At 39.0% G+C, this 14,487-nt stretch overlaps 1 protein-coding gene across 1 annotated transcript in view; it reads right to left on the reverse strand.

Moving 5' to 3' along the window:
* brinp2 (bone morphogenetic protein/retinoic acid inducible neural-specific 2) overlaps positions 1–14,487 on the reverse strand; it is a 200,932-nt gene that overhangs the window by 50,258 nt on the left and 136,187 nt on the right. Inside the window, exon 5 of the mRNA XM_029524578.1 lies at positions 10,548–10,653. Within this exon, the coding sequence (XP_029380438.1) occupies positions 10,548–10,653 (106 nt within the window). The remainder of the gene's footprint in view (positions 1–10,547; positions 10,654–14,487) is intronic.

The following is a 14,487-nucleotide window of genomic DNA, read 5'->3' on the forward strand; positions in this document are numbered from 1 at the left end:
ATAAAAATCTATATTTATCAATGACTAGAGAGAAAGAAGTTCAACCCAGGTGAGATAGCAGCACACTCTCATGTACCCACTTTCTCATTTCAGTTTATTTAGGTAGAAGGTATTGTGAAGTTTTTGTGATCACTGCAGAAGCAGATCAACCCCAAAGTTTAAAGGCAAACACACTCAATTTTGAATACCCTTCCAAAAATTACATAATCTTCACAACAATGTTTCTCTGCTCTGAGAGATGCATTTTCACTCATTTTTCCTCTAACTGTGGAATCAGCTCTTTCTAAGAACCCCTTTTTGGCCTGTTTGTAGACAGGGGTGATTCTATTATCAGGTTGCTGAGCACTCAATGAGTCCGAATACCAAAACTTAATAGTCCACTCACCAGTTTTTCTTACAAAAGCAAAAAAAAAAAAAAGTATGTTTTCTATAGACCAAAACGACATCAGGTTCTTTCTTTCAAATTCAAACAGTGCACGCAGTGCAGTGCTTGGTTGAATATAAAAAAAAATAATAATAATATGCCAACTGGCTAACTGTCTCCTTCTTAACAATATTAAAAGTAATATGTGGGTTTGTTAGGCAAAAGGGGGAAAGTGTGAGACACTTTCTTTGAGCTACTTACTGGATCCACAGCCTGACGACTGAACGACTCTCGCTGCCTGTGCGTGAGTCGAGCTAACTGACTGGCTTCAGAGTTTGTGATGGACGAATTAAAAGTGTTAAACAATAACTTTTCAACACAACTTTTGGCGTTGCTGTAGCACCCGCAAAATAGGGCTATTGTTGCCCACGCTTCAAGTCGTGTGAATAATTTAAGTAAGATTTGGATCAGTCTGACCCTTTGACTTGGAGCATTGCTGCTGTACCTCTGTTCTTAATGCCGTCTGGACACACACTATTGGATCCAGCGGGTGATGTTACAACCCATCACCGTCCTTATCAACAGCCTAACTGTCGGCTGCTTGTACAGAAAAACTAAAAGGGATCAATTCAGCATCTTTATGATCTCAGACTGAGAAGTTGGTTTCCTCATTGCTACTTAAAAGGATGAGCAGAAGATATTAAGATAAGATAAGATATTTATTTATTCGTCCCACAGTGGGGAAATTTTCAGTATTACAGCAGCATCAGTAAAAAAGAGGAAATAGAATTATACAATAGATAATGTACAGTATAAAAAATATAAACAAGTATTATAGATAATATAAAAAAGTATGTACAGTAGTACATACTGTATGATCAGAATGCATGATCACATTTAGATAGAAACTGCGGGAACACCAGAAATGCATGTAACTTTTTGTGTTGAAGCTTTATTTGGTTATATTGGCTTACAGTGTTCTTATTTAGAAAATATGAAAATAAAAATGTTTTTCATTATGCTATTCCCTATCACAGTGGTCAGGGTGTTTATTAAGTGAAATTTATTTATAAGAGGTTGTGATGATCACAGTTTTAAAATATCTTTCAAGCAAGATTCGAGTATCTGCTTACAGAGTGGCAATTTTCCAAGCTGTAGTTTACTCAGAGAGCAACAGTGAACTTTATTAAAATGACAAAGGCTTTAATCATGTGTGATACGCGTTCACTGCATCACATCATTCACTGGTAAACATTAAGTGGTGGCGATGCACCAAGAACTGCATCAAGGTGCCAACAGCAAACTACTAATTAACAAACACTAGGATTGAATTTGAGGGATTGTTGGTCTCCTTATATCTCCAAGCACATCTGATTTGTTTGGTGCTATTTTGCTTGTTTCCTTGCTGTATTTTGTTTTGTATGGAAATAGATGGATGGAAGCAGTAAGTTACATAGTATCTGAATTGCTTTGGTTTGTATGGCTACACATGAAAAATGGACATGGCAATCATCACGTACACACCAGTCAGCTCAGCCATTAGTCATAAGTTTCCAGTCTGAGTATCAGAAGACATGCTGATAGAATGAGGTAGATAGTGTGCTGATCAAGAAGGAAACAATTTTTCAAGTTGCTTGCGTCTCAAGTCCTTTGGATTCGAACTTCAAAAAACTGAAAACAATCTCACACTCGTATAACTGTATTAGTTATGCACTGCTCTGTGGATGTGTGATTTGGCCCATCACTGAGTAGTTATGAGTCTTGTTCTGCAAATTGCAGAAAGTTCAATTAGATGCACACATAGCGCCTTGTGCTGGACTTCCCTCTGATGATGAAAAAATTATGTAAGATATTGTGCATGAAAAGCTCGGTGTGATCTCACCCTTATGATTTCTCTCTTTTTGTGGGCAGAGCTTTGGCACTCAAAGCTTTGCTTGCTGCATCCAACTACAGATTTAGATCACCCCAGAATACTAGAAATAGCAGACCCATGATTTCCTCGCTATCTCTCAATCTCCAGCAGGGAGCACACAATCCATTTTGGGCAATTTGAAGCTCTTAAGCCTCCCTCAATATCACCACCCCTCTGTCACCAGTGTGTGTCTGACTGTGTATGTATGTGTGTGTGTGTGTGTGTGTGTGTGTGTGTGTGTGCATGTTCTCAGTAAGCTTTCTCTTTGTTGAGTGCTTGGTCCACTGTGCTGGAATGCCCTCTAGGCTGGTGCAGAGATAGTGCTGGTACCCTTGGACTGTGCTCCTGCTCTTAGAGCCTCAGGCTCTGCCGGTAACCCAACTTCAACATACAGTACACTACATGCAGGCTGCCACGGACACTGCAGTATCACACACTCTGTCCCTCTTTATGCCCGCCTGTCTTTTCCTCTCTCATTCGTGACGTTTCGTACTGTCAGTGGAATTATATAGTCTTGTTGAAAAGACTGAAAGACACATTTTTCTCAGCTGGAATCCTGGGTTGTTTTGTGCTCTATTGTGGAAGTTGTGTGCCTTTTCACAAGGTGTCTGCCACAAAATTCTGAGAATAAGTTTGAGAAACGATGAGACCTGCTTGGTATCACGTAAGTAACAGCCAAGGACACTGGATCCAAATTAATGAGGTGTAAATATTGACAATTATTAAATTTTGACAGAGCATTACTATTTTAACTGGCAAGGCTTTTTTAGCCTTCAGCACTTGATTTGCTGTGAATAATTTCATGTGGTGATGCATTGAAACATTCAGAAAAAAAAAAAAAAATATATATACGTATATAACGGTAAGCTAAAGTCATGATTTGGTTTTGAATTATTGTTCGGTAAATTTTTGGTCCAATGAAATGTAAAAACCAACCAATAAAAAAAAAATAATGGTGATCTTGTTTTTCATTTATTGTTCCGTAAATATGGAGTTGCAATTTAGGCCGCAGTGCTGCCCTACTGGACCTATACTTGAGGACATTTCTTTCTAACTAAATGGTGAATGGACTGTACTTATCGCAACTTTGTAGCGTTATTGAACACGTAAAAGCACTTGAAGCCACATTCACCCATTCATTCCCACATCCATACATTTTCCATACATATACTGCTTATCTGTCTCACTGCAGACTAAAGCGGGAGCACAACATCTTTTGAATCTTAATTGCATTCTACTGCTATAGGAGTTTCGGTTACAAGGACAAAATGCCCCTAGAGTCACAAGCACCAAAGGAGGAAGCCTCATCTGGCACTTTTTGTGCACCTTCCTTGAGCTCTCTTTGAAACATCCTTCGCATTTGAAACCACTTAGCCACTTAGGGCTGGGGTGTCGAAGGCAGCACAGATAGGACATGTGGCAAATAATTTAGATGTTGCCTTTTACAATGACAGGTGGTGTGTTGACTTTATTTCAGAGACTGGCCCAGGCATAGGCTTGAACTGAGAAGGGGGCACTTGACAGATTTCTCACCCTACAGGAAGTCACAAGTGTCGCACAGCATCTGTCCCCAGGCCCTGTTCCTGCTGTTGATAGAAATACAACAGAGTGCGAAAGTCGTGTTTTGGGGGAGGATGTGCTGGAGATTTTTCCTTCCCTCTGTGAAGGTTAGTATGCCAAGAAACCACTTTGACTACTTTGTTTGATACATCAGGGAGCAAGCCCTTACTGTGTTCTAATGACATCTATTATTGATTTGTATTTTCATCACCTGGTCTCTGGAAAGAGTGACAGAATGAAAGGTCTAAGTCAATACAGAAAAACCTTTAAAGTGCTTTACGACTACAGGAACATTCTCTGGGGAGCAGGAACCTTTAGAGAAAGTGTTCCCACCAGAAAATTCTCAGTCTAAATTACCCCACTCAGGTCTTAGAAAAACCACGGATCCACTGAAACACTAGACATTAACTAAAACCTATATGGCTAAAAACATGAAGTGAAAAGCCGTATGAGAAATTTTTCCCTTTGTGTGGATGTCACTGACTCAGATGTGGCCTGGAAAAAGAAGCAGTGACCCATTCATTGAGTTTTTAGAAAATGTTGAAAACATTACGCTAAAGGTTATTTGTGTAATAAAATTTTGAAATAAAAAATGCTTTTATTTTAATGTTTCTGATCTCATTCACAAGTTTCAAATCTTCTTTTCCAAACGGTGGCCCAGTTTAGAGAAAAAAGTAGTACTACAAAGCCTGGAGTATGCATGAAGGGGTGCGGTTAATGTCTGATCGACAGCCTGTACCCCCCAATCAGTATCAGCAAATTAAAAGCTGAAGACTTTAAAACAGAAGCTAACAAACCAGTGGCTGATGTCTCGGTGGTTTGACACTTAGCAGCATGTCATCATCTCTCTCTCACACAACAACAAAGGAATAAAACATTAAAACCCTCAGCATGGCACAGCACGTTTTTTCTCTCTCTCAGGTAGTGTTAAGGGTGAGAGTAGGATTCTAGTTTACTGTCATAGTTCTGGCCATTACTGCCATCACTGAAGCTGTTTTCTGTGTTCTTGCCTCCTTCTGTCTAACTTTGAGAAGCTGAGGGGGATGATCAAGCAAGAAGCCTCAGACGCGACTGCCATTGAATCTTAGCCTGGGGATCGATGATGTGTGTCATCAGAGACATAACAACAAGGACACTTAGTCTGTCCAAATATAAGTTATTGAAGGGCAGCTTGGGTAACATATATATTAGGGATTTACCCAACTCGTACTGTAATTTTGCCAGTTAAACTGTATTTAGCTGTTCAATGTGAAGATTCAACTATTCTTTCCCTTTTTTTAAATAAAAATCTACCTGTCAATCAAAAAGCATTAGAGATGAATTTAACCATTTCAAATAGTCAAATACAACAGTCAAAGAGTCATTGGAACGTATTTTTTATCTGATTTAAAAGTCAATAAAAGACGTGATGCATGTGATGCAAAATTTGTACTGCAGCCTTTTTGGATTTCTCATACATAAAGCTGGGCTGCGATATGGATTTATTGGAAAAATTAGACAGGTGTCACACATTTATTTCTTTTTAAATCAGCTTTTAAATGAAATTATCTATTTATTTTACCTTTAACGTTAAAAACAATATGTACATGTCTGTCTAAAATGAATTTAGGGTATTTCCAGAACATGCTGTCATGTGGATTTTTTTATAAACAAATCTATAAAAATCTATCTGTTATTCCCGAGATTTATAATTCCTCATTGAAATGTTACCCCTTTGCCTTTTTTGTCAGCTCCTATTTGTTTACTCTAACTGAAATTAAAAAAAAAAAAAAGCTTCTCAATTTATGAAGAATTTCAGCCAACTGATGGATCTCAGACAGATTCCTTCAGGGTGAATACACACACGCACACACACACACATATGTATATAATTTTAGCAATCCTGGATAGTTCTGTCTCTCTGATGCTTTTAGTGATATTGCTGCATTTACACGTTTCAAAAATTGATTGAATTATGTCTTTCTCATTCTGTAGTCTCATTAAGGTCCACAAAAACGGAACACAAGAGCTTGAGTCTTTTTTCTAAGGCCCTGTTTTGAAATTACAGCAATAATTCACAAACAAAAAAAGACCAGTTTCAGGAACACCAACTGAGCAGGTCATGTTAAACCTTTTGTGCGGTGTAACCACGCAGCTAATTGGAGATTTGCGCTTCATGGACCCTTGTGCTATCGACACAGTCATACTCAAGTATAACACCCACACACACGCGCATTCAGATACACAATGCAGCTAACCAACAAATAACTGAACAGGATTAATTTTTAAGACAGGAGAAGCCTCAGTTGAAGGCTGAGGTCAAGCATCCTTCGGGTCTAGATTTAGATGATCAAATTCTTGTCATAGATCATGAGAACATGCCTTTTTTCTCTTTCTTAGAGTTAAGATATACTATTTCCTGAAAAACTGATAAAATTCTCATTTGCCCCTTCAACCAGATTGGCACCAAACCAGTTCAGCTGATTGACTCAACAGATATTCCTATTGACAAACACACCATGAAGACATTGCAGAGACAACATAACCATCTTAGTCGATGCAGGAAAATGTTGTTTAATGCAGCTTTGCATTTGTTCTGATCTGTATTAACTTGGGAATGGGCACTGAAACCTGCAGCTGATACCGCCCTGGTGGTTTTTTATTTATTTATTTATTTTTTAAGACAGGAGTATTGATAAATATAAAAATTATTGGCGCAACTTTTAGTACAAGAGATATTAAAAAAAGATGTTGACTCGTTGCTGTTCCTTCATAAAAAAAAAAAAAAGTCTCGGCAGCTCTTTTTCTTAAGAGGACATTTTTGCCTTTTGATGTTTCCAATCTTTCTGTCAGTCTGTGTGTGAGGGCAGAAATAAAACTATCCAAACATCACGCCCATGACATACACAATGTCCTAATTCAGCTTTTCTTGTTCAAAAAAAGCTTTTGAACTTTACAACTTTAGTACGTGTGAGAAAAAGCAATTGAAACTTAGATTTTTATTTCTGCTTAAAAATGGAATCTGCTGTTCAGGCAGCATCCGTATTATTTGGTGGTCTGTTGATGGTCTTAAAATGTAGACAATGTAGACCGCACAGCTTTTTGTGCACTTTGAATTGAGTAGCCCATGTAGTGTTCACAATCGTCCACAGATGGAGTCTGCAATAAAATAACATATCTAAAATGATAGAGAGCTCCTTGTGGAGGCATGTCTGAGCAAAGGTCACCAGGTCACACTTTCTGAGTCTCCTCATGTTTATTACTCAATAATCTGACATTTGGCAAAGTGATAACTGGGAGCTGCATCAGAGGAAACACAAACAAGCTCAACCAGCAGTTATACAAGCACAAAGTGAAATTCCAAATATTGCAATTATATATTTGTCCCTAAATTGGCCCGTTAGCAATATCAATCCCTAATATAAATACACCAGGCACAAATGAGCTGACACACCTCACCCTTGGGCCACCTGCACCTGTGACCTTCCCTCAATGTCTCACATCAGACACCAGGCATCTGCTAAAACACTCCTGTTCCCAAAGACTGTCTGCTGCACGCTCTAATTGCTACCTCTGTCTGTTTACAGAGTTTTTCAGATACCTGAATATTCAATCACTTTTTATTTTAAATCAGTTGAAATTGTTTTGTGTTTATACTGAGATGTGTGTATATATATATATTTTTTTACATATTTATATTTTATTTAAATATTATATATATATATATATATATATATATATATATATATATATATATATATATATGTGTAAAAATCATTAATCATCGGAAAAATTAGCAGTTACGAACATGAAAAAACACACAATTTATGTTTAAAGTTATTTGGAGCAACAGTCAGAGAGAGAGAGAGAGAGTGAGAGAGAGAAAACCTCTGTCCTTCACCTGCCATTCTTATTAACATGTGAATGTGTTTGAATGGCAGCTATGAAGCTCCTTGGTTTTAATTTCAGCGAACATACTAACGGGCTAGAGCAGACACACAGGCTGTGACACACATCATGTGATACGGAGCTTTGACCTATTGCCTATTATCAACAACTTTTTCCAAGACCTGCAGATCAAACCAGAATGTTATCTAAACTCAATGCCTTCAAGCATAATCCATCTGTACCATCTGTAACCAGCTGCCGTGGGAGACCGACATTAATTTTACTAAATACAAAAATTGCATTTGATAACACAGTAAATATAAAGTATAAAGCACAAAAAAATGGATAAAGAGGAATTTGACACTCAGGTAGACTGCAAATTCAATTTCATGATAGAACAGTGTGTTTTTCTGCAGCAGGTCAGCAACAGCAGCTCCTATATATTTTACATGTGCACGCATGTAGGCTCGGGTCTCACTTTTAAAACACATGATAGTAGATAAAATTATATTTATTGGCTTGTTTGGACAAGTTATTTTCATATTTCTTGTTTCATCCCAATTTCTGTATCTGTAATGAGTCCAAACAAGTCTTCTTTCAGCTTATCCATTGGCAGCTCACATATAATTGTATTATCATTATGCAGGGTGTAAAGTACAACCTGCAGTTATGTGACGGTAATATCTGAAATTTATTCACACCGTTGTATAAGACTATGCAAGGTTTTATATAAAGTTACTGCTGTGAAAACAAGCTTTTTCAGCTGCCAAACTGTAGCCAGATCCCTGCTGATAATACTTATCATTTCAGAAGCACAGGGCATACAGACTGCATTCCAACAACACTGTTGCCTTCAGCCTCACAAATAGAAGAGCAAATTATAATTCCGCTCCGGAGAAAGCTCAAGTACCTGCTGTGTAGCAGTGGCTCAATGAAATGTGTGACTCCTCACACTTGGGATTAAGTAGTGTCTCAAGAACAATCTCATGAGCAGAAAAGTTTTCTCCTCTGCATCTTCTCCTTGGAGGAGGTTGTGAATCAATACTAGTGATTATTCCTCATCGTTGTGAAAAAGAAAGGACACGGCTGTGTTGCCAAGGTGGACAATGATGTTTTGATATTCACATTTCTTTATGTGCTTTTAATCTTTTTGTCTGTTAGAAATTGCCCACGTTGTGTTTTTCCTCCAGAAAGCTGTGATCATCATTTCAGTTGTAATTGTAGAGATGGGAACTGTGATGGAGTTCATTTCGCCTAAACTCATACAGTACAAAGAACATCACCTTGGAGGTAATGAGCTGCATTTTTTACTCACAATTAAAAATAGGAAACAAGGCACTTCATATATAAAACATCATCAGTATCATGAGGAACTTTATATCAAGAACAATCTTTCATGTAACAAGATGCTTTGGAGAAAATTGAAAAGGCAGAGTCCTTCTTCTTAAATCCATCTTTGTGGGCTTGTCTTGACTTGACCCTGCTTTATCTAATTGAGGCGTTGCCGCGGCAACATACAACACTCATCTGGACACGTGAAATCTATTACATGAAAATGACTTGCTTGCACGGAGAGGTAAATGTTAGGTGCTGCTGGTTATGTCACAGTATACATAGCTTCTTTTTTAAAAAATATGTTTTCTCATTGTGTCAATTTCAAGCAATAAATAGCTACACAACATTTTTTTTAGGAAAATTGAGGGACATTGCAACATACATGTACGTTACATGAAAACAAAGTTAAGAAGAAGAAACAACTGTGCCTAAACATCACCCACTGGTGGTTGTAATGTTCAGCCTTAGTCCTTCGCTCCATGTCATCTCTTTCTCTCCTTAACCATCCCATCCTGTCTCTCACTACAGCTATAAAAGCCCCTAAAATTACTTTAAATTTAAGTGTACTCTCTCATTAGTAAAATCATGATGATGATGAACAGGTCATCAATTTCCAGACATCACGTGCATAAACTGATTAATGGAAACAACTACTCATCTACTACTTAAATACAATTGACTCAAACTGAAGTTAAACCTATAAATAATGGTATAAAAGAAACAAGTAGTGACATTATCTTAGTCACGGCACCAAGACAGAAAAGAACGTATGAGCTGCTTATATCCAGGAGCCGGTCGAGATTATTACTGAGATGCTTCAGCTTCCGCTCAGACAAGTCATATTTACTTGAGGTGGTATGAGGAGAAACATTTGTTCTGGCTTAATGAAAACCAGAGAATGAGCGTCCATCTTAACATATAAAGTGTCCTTATGCCCAGTTCCCAACCAATGTAATTTCCGTCTGCACACATGCACCAACAACCACAAATAAATTGGGGTGGTTCTACTGTGGCGACTTGTTCTTGCTCCGTCTCTGTAGGAATGCACTGCACCTTACACCTTGCACAATTGAATGTGGAAGAGAGGTTTCTCCTTCCACCAACATGTTTCTACAAACACAAAGGCTGGTGTGAGGTTTAACATTTCAGCTTTTTTCGTGCACTGAGTGCAGCAGGTGTGGTTGCAAGGGTTACGTTAGGGGCAGCTTGGCCAGACATGGCCCATCTGCAGCCAGATAAGATAACAGATTCCCCAGGAGACTGAGATTCAGTCAGGCAGAGCAGACATATAAACTACTGCAGCGTAAAATAAAGGGTCATCGGGCCCAGGAGGTTAGGGGCTCAGTAGTGTGGTGAATGAACGAGCTGTTCAAGTGTGTGTGAGGGAAATTCCTAAATTCTCAGTGGAGCTGTATTTCTGCTGTGAATTGTATGTGTATGTCTACATTAACTGAAGATAAATATAAATAAAATAATTTATGTGTGTGTGTGCGTGTTTTCCAGCCTTACCCTTCAGGTGGATCTTATTTTCTGGGCTGTGCACCAACACAGAGCTAACTGAATCCAAGCTGTCGTAGTTACTGCAGCCGAGAGGGCCCGTCCTTGTTTCAGTTACCTGGAAAAAGAGAGTAAGGACAGACCCATTTACTGCATTTACTCACTTCATATGATGCATCCTATTTAAAATAATCCCACATTGTGGCAACGGATGCCTCCTGACCGTGCTGAACATTCGCCATCTTTAGCTTCACTTCCACACCTGCAGCCACAGCTGCCTGCAGTGCGCCGGCTGTCTTGTGGAGAACAGTGGAGGTGGAGAGATGACATAATGCGGAGGAGAGAACAAGTGCAGGTGTTTGTAAAACAGTTAAACTCTGAAGTTAAAAGAAAACTCACAGATAGAAAGAGAGGGCCTCTGTGCGCTGAAGCCTTGAAGGATTGTTCTGTATGCTTAGATATGCAGCTTTATTAGATATTAGACGACTTGCAGCAAGGATTCAGGACCTTTAATGCTTGCACTACGATGATTAGCAGATTTATTTCCTCTGATCAATAATGTAGGGAAGAACCACCTCAGAGCAATTACTGTTTTTGTTTAAATCATGGAATCAGGGCGGTGACACATCATCTTTGGTGCTGATTTGGTGACCTCATTAGCAACCGTTGTTCATTCGTTGGTCAGTCATGTCTCCGGATCTAAGTACAATATTTCCTATTTCAGTTCAGTTCCTAGTTGTTACAAGCTGCTGGAAGACATGTCTGGCCTTTTAGCACCCCTCATGCCTGTGTAATACTATGCAAGATACCATGCTGATGAAAATTGACGAAACCACCCCATCCGTTGCTTGAACTTTGCAGAAAACTTTCATCAGCATCACTCTGTGAAAACATGCTCAGTCTTCAGGAAACAATGTTGTATTGTTAATTACAGCATTCTTAAGATGATGAAAGATCCATGTCCACCAACATAGTCTATAATGATGTGAGTTAGAGTCGTGCTGTGGACACAAACTGTCTCTCTGCACCTGAAAGTGTCTCTACACCATCAATAAGATCAGATGAGAGGCAGGCAGATACAACACTCATAAGGAATGTCATTTTGCTTTTAAGTCTTATTCCCATTCATTTAAAAAAGAAAATGTCGACAAGTATCTGCCGCTGTGAAGCACAGATGCAGTGCAGTTTGTCTCAGCACCATGGTGCTGAAGAAAGAGTGAAAGAGGCTACATGACAGAAAATATGTTCAAAGACCATTTTACTCAGCCTCTATCTGGCTAGCAGGAAATATATTTTCATATTCCCAAATGCTGCAGTCAGTACATGAGTATATCAGTTTACTCTCTCAACATGAGATGTTGAAGATGTAGCTTCATAAATTCATGTAGCTTTTGACTGTCAGTGTTTCTTCATCACGTGTCATTGTCACTTGCTCAGACTTGCAGATGATGTGTGTGTCCCTCACTCGATCACAACTAGGACTACGGTGATGGGGGGTTGGGGGAAGCTTGCAGGTTGACTGACATGGCATGTCAGTGACCATACACTCATACATATATAAATATAATGCAAAGTTTCTGTCATTGCACCTTCTTCCGGCATACAACAATACAACAATATTAACAGGCCTTAATATGCAGAGGAAAAACCACTTAATCTGGAAACTCATACCTGCCGCACTAACAAATAGGCCTAAATCATCAAAAAGAAAAGAAAACTAAAAGAAACCGAAAACGGAGTGTACTTTGAGGGCTGTTGCCGCACATTTGACATAATAGATCGCAGCAACCGAACATATTGAACTTCAACATGAAATGTTGACTTATAAACTATGATCTGAACTAGTTCATTTTAAATTCTGTAAACTGAACTACTACCTCTTTAGAAAGTGAACTTTTCCAACACTGACTGACTGCACTGCAACGTCCCATCACTCCTTCCCTTCCCTCTCACTTACTCATCGGAGAGAGCTGGCTGCAGGACGACTCAACCGCCATGATCAGTTTTTAAGCTTTTATCAGGAAATAACTCCAGACCCTACTCTCGTGTGATTTTTGGGACAATTGGGGCAGGATTCGGGACAACTGCTTTAATTTCAGGACGTCTGGTCACCCTAAGTAAGATCCATGTTGGTCCCATTATGATGCTTTCATGCTTTCATATTGCAGCATAATGCAGCTGCCTGTCAAAATCACATTCAGAAGGCATGAAAAACAGATGAAGTCAAATGTATTCTTCCTCAAACTGCATGACTGCTCTTTTTTAAGAAAGTGTCCTTAGCAAAAAACAAAAAAACAAAACAAAACACAAGAACAACAACAACAACAAAAAACAGCAGAACTGAAGCTGTTCGGAAAACAAACGACTCTTAATGAGCTACTTGATATCATAAATCAACTTTACTCATTTTAATTCGGTCGCACTTTATAATCATCTGTATTTCTCTATGGGGACAACAAAAAGTAGAAACTCAGAGCTGTGCATATCACTATAGGAACCAACATCAATATACAAAGAAATTAATTTCCACTCGCGAAAGAAATTTCTACTATCACAGCCAATGTAATATTAATTGTAAGCAAACATCTGACCTGATTTAAGAGCTACTCAGATACATGTCATGGAAAATAATGCATTAACCATATCTGCCTTGATTCTCTGAAGGAGAAAAGAAAGAGCAGACAGAATGAAGAGAAGCTGAATAAAAAAGAGAGTGAAAAGTCAAGTATATGAACAGACAAAGGATGAAACAAGGGAGAGACAAATGTTCAAAGATCAAACGCAAGACAGAAATAACTCGAAAGATGCATTTTTAAGACAGCAAAAGAACGTGGCTATGGCCTCTGGTAAAGCAATTCTCTTGCTAAATCCCTCCATTTGGTAAATGATACAGTTAGTGTGAATCTGTCATTCTTAAAACAACCTTAGGTCTTCACACCCTCCTCTGCGTTAAGATTGCAACGATAATCAAATGGAAGTTAACCTTTAAGGCTGGACAAATAGATACACATCTGAAAACATCTCTCAAATATCAAAACTCTGAGACAGCATTTAAGGTTAGTATGAGATAAAGGCAGGAAGCAAAGGAAAATTAGTGGAGGGCAGAGGGGCATTTCTTCAGCAACAAGGGTTGGTGCCATTGACTTGACAATATCAGAGGTTATAATACGCCTTTACTAGCTGTATAGGCTATTGATGTATTTATGGCAAAATGTACTTGACAGAGACAAGATTACGAATCACCTCATAATCGCTCAATTAAGCTGAAACATGACATGGTTTGGTCTTTCTTTTTCACTCACTCATCTTCAGCTGCTTTATCCGTTTCGCGGGGTTGCTGGAGCCAATCACAGCTCACGGGCGAGGGGCGGGGTACACCCTGGACAGGTCCCCAGTCCATCGCAGGGGAACACACAAGGAACAACAGGGACAAACATCCACTCACGCTTGCATTCACACCTACGGTCAATTTAGTCTCCAGTTAACCTATACATGCATGTCTTTGGACGGTGGGAGGAAACCGGAGTACCCGGGGGAAACCCACGCAGGGGAGAATGGGGAGAACGGGGAGAACATGCAAACTCCACACAGAAAGGACCCAGGCCGGGACCGAACACGCAAACTTCTTATTCTGGGGCGACAGCGCTAACCACTACTTTTTCATTCATCATATTTTTTCTTTCAGTGGTGAGAGTTGGATTTTAAAAGGCCAAACAATAGACAAAAATAGGGCCAAAATATGGGTACCTTTGGGCCAGGCTGGACTCAGATCCAGACTTCTGAAGCTCTCTAAAGCACCAGGTTAATGACAGTCATTTGAGTCTAATTTGATTAACTAAAAAAAGTTACAGAGCAGTGAGGTCTCTCACTGCGGCTTCTTGGATGAGTTTGGCTCTTGACAAGTGTGGCACAGTGGCAAAAATACTCTGCCTACTTCTGTGTCACATGGAGC

Source organism: Echeneis naucrates, chromosome 17 (genome assembly GCF_900963305.1).
Source record: "Echeneis naucrates chromosome 17, fEcheNa1.1, whole genome shotgun sequence".
Lineage (NCBI taxonomy): Eukaryota > Metazoa > Chordata > Actinopteri > Carangiformes > Echeneidae > Echeneis > Echeneis naucrates.